General features: G+C 51.0%; 1 protein-coding gene across 1 annotated transcript; it reads right to left on the reverse strand.

Annotated features, from left to right (window-relative positions):
- Positions 1-2,217: 2,217 nt before the first annotated feature.
- Positions 2,218-8,023, reverse strand: LOC127387139 (cytochrome P450 2J2-like). Its single transcript, XM_051625125.1, has 10 exons — positions 7,815-8,023; positions 7,155-7,448; positions 5,995-6,157; positions 5,693-5,842; positions 5,102-5,262; positions 4,759-4,935; positions 4,350-4,485; positions 3,931-4,118; positions 3,455-3,593; positions 2,218-2,907 (listed from the first exon to the last, which is right to left on the reverse strand). Exons 2-10 carry the CDS (start codon positions 7,341-7,343, stop codon positions 2,732-2,734), a joined length of 1,479 nt encoding a protein of 492 aa, XP_051481085.1. The 5' UTR covers positions 7,344-7,448; positions 7,815-8,023; the 3' UTR covers positions 2,218-2,731.
- Positions 8,024-8,901: the final 878 nt, after the last annotated feature.

Raw genomic sequence — 8,901 nt, forward strand, 5'->3', positions numbered from 1 at the left:
CTTTATTCCAAGAAATGCATTTAATGGTCCCTGGCTGATAGAAGCATCCATATTTTTGGATTTAAGTATGAGCTGGGTCTGCATGTTGATATCATTACACCATCTAAAATGTCATGTTACAGGACATGTAACACGTATACAGTGAGTGTATGGATGTTGTGCTGCCTTCCCCTCCTCTTTTCAGTTCATTCCTGCTTGCAGTTCTCCCACCTGAAGCTGGTTACCTCTACTCAGTCTGCTGGCAGTCTTGGGAGAGCTGGACAAGTGACCTTGTGAAGTGGAAAGACTGAAACCCACAACAAATTAGCTGTCAAGTGACTTCAGTAATTACTGGTACTGAATCAAGACCTCTGCCGACTCTCCTTGGCTCCACCCAAGAGGGCACAGAGCACAGGTACGTGCTTCTGAATCACCGTGCTTGTTATTATCTGGAAAAAAACCTGCCTGCTCCAGTCTGCTTTGCAGGTTTTATGTGTGCCCAGTTTTTATTCTTAATGGCAGCCTTTTTGTTCCCCGAGCACTAACCTCAACCCAGATTGAGACTGGCAGGCAGCCCTCCAGAGCAAAGATCAGCAGAGAGAAGATGTCACAAGTTTCCTTCAGGGCCCCCATGCCAGAGCTGTTGCTACCACAGGTTTTCCCTTTCTCAACCATAATTCTTGGCCTGTCTATCCTGACATCTGTTGTCTTGGGCTGCTGTCCCTGTGAGGATGGGGAGCTGTGTGATAGCTCAGCACAGGAGGCACTGGCAGAAGTGTCCCAATGAGCCTGAAGTGAAAGGCCAGATACAGAAGGATTGTTTTTCCTTTCTGAAGCTGGAAGTAAAAACATTTTCAGACACCAAAGAACCAAAACTTGCAGGTGTGTGTTTGTGGGAGAAGGCTCTCAGCTGTGCAGGAAGCCTGAGCCAAGCTGCAGGATGTTTTCAGGCTGTATGTGCTCTGTCACAGGACACACTCTGGCAGCCCCCGCTGCCTTCCTGAGCACAGAGGGAGCAGGTGAGGGGTGGTGTGTGCAGGGAGGGCTGTTTCCAAGGGACCCTCAAAGGCCAGAAATGGCATCTTAGTCCAACCTCTTTGTTTCCACCTGGCTGCACCTGACACAGAAAATCAGAGGGGGCAGAGCTGCCCCACCAAGCCCTGTGCTTGAAGGACTCTTACCAGAAACTGTGGTCACCTGCTGCAAATTCTGCTTTATGTTGTACAGCTGTACTTGGTCCCAGGGTGAGCTGCCAGGCCACAAGATGTTTCTGTCCTTTTATGGGCCCATTTGCAGGGCCGTCCCAGCCTTCCATGTTTCCTCCCCTCTGCACTCAAAGAAGAAATTGCAGGTTGAAAGAAAAGGATTTAAAACCCATCTGAGCATTAAAAGTTTGCATGAAAAAAAAAAAGCTGCTCTTAATTCCTTCAGATGACATAATTCTTAGATGAGATGCTGGGAAAAATTTGCTCCCTCTAGGAACATGCACACACATAAGGTACTCCAGGAAAAATTGAAAATTAGTGGGAAAAGACTGATTTCTCCTGGCTTCCTCAGCAGGTGAGCAGGAGCTGGAGGTGTGTGTTACCAGTGCTGCAGCATCTTGCACCTGGGAGGGCCTCGCCAGCATCCCATGGTGACAATGTTACTAAGTCAATGCATTTACAGCTGTTCACCATCAGCTGACAATCCTGGAACTGTTTCACTTTGCCTGTGGTGGGTTACAACACTAGTAATTTGTTGCTGGTATTTTCCAGCCGACCCTTCCATTCATTAGGCTGAGTGCAGCAAGTGGAGCATGATGTGTTGCTGGAGCTCACCCCTCTGCCCCCTAGGCACAGCAGCAACCCAGTCATGCTGGGCAGGTAAACGGGAAGCATTTAGCATATTCTAGGAGGCAGGAATCCCAACTCTATAGCTACAAATACAGATACTTTATAGAGAGAACTGACCAAGTGGAGAGCACTCCCTGTGGGTGTAATATTCCCAGTTCTGTGGCATGCCAGAACCCTGCCACAGCCTTTGATGGCTTCCCCACAAGCTTACCTACACTGTCAGAGTAATTTACTTTCATCAGCTCTGCAGGAATTGCCTTGGCTCCTCCAGTACCAGCTTCTTTCTATGCTGCAGGGGCATGTGTTCAGTGCTGTGCAGCTTCCTCTGCCCAGGAGGTCTCACAGCCCCCTGCCAACCTTGCCTGTGTTGGTCTTCACTTTGCAAAATGCTTCATGACAAAAATGTTTAGTAAGGATTTATTGATGAATGCAAAGAGATGTTATAGTAACTCTTTTTAACAGATTATTTTGCAAGGACAAGAAAAGCAAAAAATGCTAGCAATTGCTCCCTGTATCACAGCTCTAAAGCACAGGCCAGTCCTGCTTTCCCACAGAGCACAGCCCCAGCCTGAACACTGCACCCTCCAGTGCTGCTCATTCTCCTGCCCTGGTGGAGCAGGGCCCCCCCAGCATAGCATTAGGAAAGGTTCAAGCACCTCATTCATGTACAGAGCAGAACTGCAAGACTGAAAGTGCCCTGGGTGATCCCAGGCTGGTCACCTGTCTCATGATCCAGAGTGCAAGGTCTGCTCATAAAACAAATCATTTTGCAGTTACTTTAAAATAAACAAACAAATAGCCCAGCCTCTCCCTGGAGCCAGCTGGTTGTGTCACCACCACCGAGGGGAGAGGCCGAGGGCTCAGTTTCTACATCCCTGCTTAAGGGTTTTCCCATAAGGATGGAGGCCAAGACTTCCCTACCGAGGCACAGCACAGATCTTGTAGGGCTCTGGGGCCATGGTGATGCCCAGCCTGGGCCGGAAGCTGAGTGTGGTGTCTGGGGGAGCCTGGAAGGTGAACTTCTGGAGCAGAGCCGTGAAGAAGAGGAAGAGCTCGGAGCGGGCCAACAGCTCGCCCAGGCAGGCTCGCTTCCCTGTGGAGACAAGTCACCCATAGCATCCTCAGCCTGGGCTGCCTGCCCAGCTGCTTTTGCTAACAAAAAAGCCTCTGCCTTCCCTTAGGACCACAGCTCAGCCCTGCTACTCCCTTTGCAGGATGAGTTTCACAGCCCAGACTGAGCTCCCCAGTAACAGCCCTGTTGTTACAGTGCATGCTGCCCCCAAACTGCAGGACTCTGCCAGGGTAAATCGGGGTGACCGTGTGCACAGGCCTTGTGTCCTCCCCTGCTGGGATAAGCCCATGGATGTGCCCAAGCAGGGAGAGGTGGCTGGTTTGAGCTACACCAAAGAGAAGGTGTCAGGTGCTGGTAATAAACAGGGCTGCCAAAAGCAAAAAGTAGGGGCTCAGAGTGTGGTTGCAGTGCTTTGGGGTGGCCACGTGAGCACTGCTGGAGCAGAACCTCCCCGGGCACAGCCACAATCTGCCCTTTCCATCACTGTTTTCCTGTGTGTCTCCACTGTGCAGATGAACACCCACCCCAATGCCTTATCACAGAATCATCAAAATCCAGCAAATCTTACCTATAGAAAAAGGAATAAAAGCCTCCCTTTTCCAGAACTGACCATCCTTCAGGAAATGCCCAGGGTTGAAGGCATCAGGGGTTTCCCACTCATTCTTGTCAAACATCAGGGAGGTTAAGTTTGTGACCATAATAACACCCTAAGAGGAGAGTAAGAAACGCAAATGGCATTTTCTCTGTCTCTGGCAGTAGGAGGGGCACTTTCATCATCCAGTCCCCTCTCCATAAAGAACATCCTTAGCCAAATTCTCCTGCAATTATTTGTCCAACAACCCCCTCCCCCCCACAGCTGGCTTTATCTTACTTCTTATCAGTTGGAAGAGCAATTACTCTATACCCATACTTTTTTCTCATCAGTATCACTTTTATCTGATGGAATGACCCACCTGTCTGCACAGGAGGGACATGGCCCTAGGAAAAGTGCCTGTGGAACTAGGAGTCTCTTGCTAAAGTCTCAGCACCCAGGAGTGGGGTTACCTTTGGTACGACGAAGCCGTCCAAGACCGTGTCCTTCGTTGTCAGTCTTGGCACGTTGAACGGGATGATGTTGCCTTTCCTCTGCACCTCGTGGATGACAGCGTTGGTGTAGGGCATGTTGTTCCTGTCCTCCAGGGCCGGCTGCCGCGCCTGCCCGATGACTGCGTCGATCTCGGCGTGCACACGGGCTGGTGGGCAAGAGCAAGGATCAGCCAAGGGCCAAGGAAAAAACCCCTTGGAACAACACTGGATCATTGCTGGGAGGGTCCCCCAAGGACCGACATGGGACACCTTCAACTGTTTGCACCTCCTTTATGTGCCAGGAGATTCCCAATTTTTCTGTCTCGATGAAAACCAACACCCTGACAAAGCTTGAGGGTTAAAAGCCAGGAAAAACACTGACCTTTTGCTTACTGTACCTTGAATTTCTGGATGCGTGGCCATATACAGCAGAGCCCAGCGGAGGGTTGTGGAAGTGGTCTCGGTCCCAGCAAACAGCAGGTCAAGCACGCACGCCACGAGGTTCTTCTCCTGGAAGCTGCCACTGCCATTGTCCTTTCACAAAAAGGTCAGTTAATGCCACATGAGCAGAGAGAGCTGCCCGGACACCAGGCCCAGCCCTGCCCATGCTGAGGTAACCACAAGGATTTTGGCAGAAGATTTGGACTGGCCCCTGCACCTCCATCCTCTTGATGGGTGCACTTATCCTCATGTCTATCATAAGCTCATAAATGGCCACAGAGGCAGCTCAGATGGAGAATTTGGGCTCATTTCTTGTTCCTCCTGATTTCTAGGCCTGCTGCAGAAGGGTCTGCTCTAGTTGCTGACCTTGGCTATCTCCTGCAGGTAGGTGTCGATGAAGTCCCGGCTCTCCGAGGGGTTCCAGTCCTCCTTGTGTTTGTCGACCCTCTCTTGGACAAAATTTTTCATCCACTTCCAGTTTTTAAAAATGTTTTGGTGGGATCCAGGGAGGAACTTAATTATAGATGGAAAAGCGCTGTACAGCTTTGGATACAAAAGGAGAAAAGCAAATAGAAAAAAAGGAAAATAAACTTCATCTGTGATAACAACTTGAGGAACAAACACCACAAGTTTCGAGGCTGACTTCAGAGAAGAAAGTATGGCACTGCAAAACTGCACACTGTCCATGTTGGTGGCAGCAGGGCTGTACCTGGCTCATGACAGACCCGTGGAGCCTAACTGTGTCATCCATCAGCCACAGCAGTTTCTGGAAGTGCTCATCGTGGTAGTCAAAGCGATTGCCAAAGGTAAGGGAGCAGATGATGTTTGCAACAGCATTATTGATTTTAAAGCGAGGATCAAAAGGACTCCCTGGAGAAGGAAAAGAGAAAGATCAATTCCAAGCTTCACAAAAAAAGGAGAAGAGAAAGCAGCTGTCAAGAGGCAAAATACCAAACAAATATGAGTGAAGTGAGTGGCCCCTGATGGGCACCCTCCTGAGTCACTGCACTCCAGGGCACCTTGTCACCCCAGGGCCTGGCCAAGCTTTAGCTGGGCAGCCTCAGCATGGAGCAAAAATTCCCATAGTCAGTCCCAGTTCAGTCAGGTCATGGAGAATTTGTTTACTTTGGAAAGCAAGGTCTGCGGAAGACTGGATGTCATTTAAATCTTACTTCAGTGGGAGAGCTGGACTAGATGATCTCTAGAGGTCCCTCCCACCTCTAGCAATTCTGTGATTCTGTGAATTCATTGGAGACTAGTTCCTGCCTTCATCTCAGCTCATGAGGGCTGTGGCACTCACCCTGCTCATCCCTAAACACATCCACAAGGAACCGGCACTCCTCCTGGATGCGCTCCTCCAGGCTCCTCTTCCCCAGGCCAAAGTTTCGGAGGGTGCTCAAGGTGAACCTCCTCTGCTGCTTCCACAAGTGCCCATTGGAGGAGATCAGTCCTGGCAGAAACATGCAACCAGTGAGCCAAGGCAGATGCCTCCACTGAGGGGAAAAGCTCCAGGGCTCTGCCTTATCTCCAGCCATCTTGGACCTCTACAGGGTCAATGGTTTGACCCTACAGCTGTGATACCTGTCCTGAGGGATAACTCACCTATTCTGCTGAAGACCTCTGCATCAAGAGGAATTTCAGGGCGATCCAGGAAGTTCTCCCCTTGGTTTACAAGAACTTCCTTAATCAGCCTCAGCCCACTTACACACACAGTTGTCATGCTGCCAATCTGCGTGCTGAAAATGTCCCCATATTTGTCAGTGAGCTGGGAGAGGGAAGAAAGAAATAAAAGGGGTTTTATTTGCAATTAATGTGTCTGCACAGATAGGGACAGCCCTGGCAAAGGGCACAGGTGGAAAATACGAGGAGCTGAGAGCAGAAGGGTAGGCAGAGTGTTTGCATAAACATTGATCTCTGCTCTTATCATTGAGTCATAGAATCATAGGGGTTGGCAGGGACCTCTGAAGATCATCGAGTCCAACCCCCCCTGCTGCAGCAGGAACATCTGGGGAAGATCACACAGGAACACATCTAGACAGAACACATCTCCAGAGAAGGAGACTCCACAACCTCTCTGGGCAGCCTGTTCCAGTGCTCTGTCCCCCCTCACAGTAAAGAAGTTTTCCCTCATGTTGAGGTAGAACTTCTGTGTTGTAACTTGATGACATTTCCCCTTGTCCTATCACAAGGCACCACTGAGAAGTTAATGGCCTATTCTTGACACCCACCCTTCAGATATTTATAGACATTAATAAGGTCCCCTCTTAGTCTTCTCAAGACTGAACAGCTCCAGGACTCTTAGCCTTTCCTCATATGACAGATGTTCCAGTCCCTTAATCATCCTTGGTCTTTTCTCTTTCCTATTTTCCTGAATCACTGATCAGGAATTGGTTTTAACTGAACTCTCCACTTTTGTTTTTCCACTTCTGTGTTTTTCCAGCTTTTGTTTCACTCCACTCCCAAAAGCCCTTCCTGTGCCTGGTTAGACCTACAGGGCTCCTACAGCTGTGACTGCACCCATGGTGTCACACCGTGCCCTTTGTCTCAAAGATTGCTCCACATTTGAACCCTCCTAGTACCTGGACAACCTTCAACCCATGTTGCTGCCAACCAAGACCAAACCTCCTGCCTGCCCCCCCAGGGGAGCTTCTCTGAGGCCTGATGGACTGTGGGGTTTGGGTTCACCCCCTCACTGCACTGCAAAGGTTGTGTAGCCACAATCCCCTCCCTCCCTTTCCATGCAGTGCCCACCACCCTCGTACCTTCTGCACTGAGCTCTGGGGATCTCTGAAGTTCATCAAATACAAGTGCCCCACGAGGGGGAGGCACAGGGGCCTAGGAGGAAAGTTCTTTGGCTTTCTGTGCTTCATGTAGTCAGCGACAAGCAGGAAGACAACGAGGAAGACCAGGAGCATCTGGAAGGAGATGCCCTCCCAGAGGAAGCGCAGCATGGCTGGATGGTGGGGCTCTGCAGGAACGTGTCCTGCAGCCAGTCAGGGCAGGCCTGAGCTCCCCGAACCCCCAGGGACAGGTGGAGGGGTGATGTGCTGGTGCAGCTGTGGGCACAAGACACAAGACAGCAGGAGTGGCTTTTGCTGGCCTGAAGCCTGAGCTTGGACTCCTCTCCTGCTTTCCCAGGTTTCAGTGAGGACTGCTTGATTCAACTCCCCGATTAAACTCAAGCCTTTTCTCTGCTCTCATGACAAACCAAAAAACAACCGACAAAACAAACCACACTCAGTTCCTATTTTCCCGTCCCGCCTCCCACGGCCGCACAACAACCCCGTAGCAAAGCCCAGTGCTCCAGCTCCCTGTCTGGAGGCCGGGAAGGAGCTTTGCAGGGATGAGACCCTCCCGGCCCCGCCGCTCCCACCAGCCCCGGCTCGGGGGGTTTCCCCGCTCTCCTCCCCCGCTGCCCTCACCTGCCGCGTCCCTCCGGCGGCTCCACGGGGCCGGGGCCGCTCCCAGCGCTTCCCTCCCGGGCAGAAGCGCTTTGGCTGGTGCCAAGAGTCCCAGCCCCGAGCAGCGAGGGCAGCCGAAACACGGCTGCGCAAACCTGCCCCAGCGCTAGGAGGAGTGTGGGGGAGGAGATTCCAGAGCGTCCGGGGAAGCGAACAGCCTTCCTGGAGCTGTGCTGGCTTCTAAGCACCTTTGACTCTGATCTCTGCCTGACAAGTGCAAGCAGAGCAACCTGGCTGGCCCTGCCCCGAGCCCTCCAGCCATCCCCCCCCTCCTGCTTTGGCCTTTGAGGCCGCAGCCGCGCCCAGAGCCCGACACAGGTAAGGCAGGTGCCGAAGCTGCCCATCGGGAGCGGCTCTGGGGAAGGTTATTGATCGCGCACCTACACTACAGCTAATTTTGAAGCACGTGTTAATATTTCAGCTCACATAACATGCGCCGCAAAAATCAACAAATTCATGCCTCCCGCCCTTATTGTGTGGGATCGTTACTTTTAAATTACATTAAATTACATTACAGGAAACCCTAAGGTCACAGGGAAAACAAGTCTGAAACAGAAGAGCCAAAAGATCAACACGTGTTTGCGAAACCAGTGCATTAATCCAAGATCTATCCTCATAGCAGAGGTCAGACCTACAGCAGAGCAAATAAAAACACGGAGAGGAGCCAGTGCCTAGTCCTGAATGGCTCTGAAAATTTCACAGGTGAAAAAAAAGCCCACTGATCTTTTATCTTTTCTCTTTTAGAAAGAGAAAATAAAACCAAGCAACAATACCACGGGAGCCACTAACTGCAAAACGTTAATTAAAAACGCAGAAGGATTAAAATGACCAGTCAGGAGGGCGGCTCACTGACCAACCCCGTGTGCCCGGCAGGGCAGGGATGGGATGTGCAGAGGACTCTCCCATGTGGCATAAACCTGTCACTGCACAGCGACTGGTTGTAACGCAGCAGAGCCGCTTGTTGCCGGACACGGAAATGAAACTTGATTTAATCCTCTTTTCCTGTAAGCTATTCACTGTCCTACGTGTGTGTGCGCACGGAAAAGTC

This window comes from Apus apus, chromosome 7 (genome assembly GCF_020740795.1).
Source record: "Apus apus isolate bApuApu2 chromosome 7, bApuApu2.pri.cur, whole genome shotgun sequence".
In the NCBI taxonomy this organism is placed as follows: domain Eukaryota; kingdom Metazoa; phylum Chordata; class Aves; order Apodiformes; family Apodidae; genus Apus; species Apus apus.

Excerpts from the sequence above, each read along its gene's own strand:
- LOC127387139 (XM_051625125.1), bottom strand. The coding sequence starts at position 7,343 with ATGCTGCGCTTCCTCTGGGAGGGCATCTCCTTCCAGATGCTCCTGGTC. Across the intron at positions 5,263-5,692 it reads TGTGTTTAGGGATGAGCAGG|GGAGTCCTTTTGATCCTCGC; the intron begins GTGAGTGCCACA and ends TTCCTTCTCCAG. Across the intron at positions 2,908-3,454 it reads TTTTATTCCTTTTTCTATAG|GGAAGCGAGCCTGCCTGGGC; the intron begins GTAAGATTTGCT and ends TTGTCTCCACAG.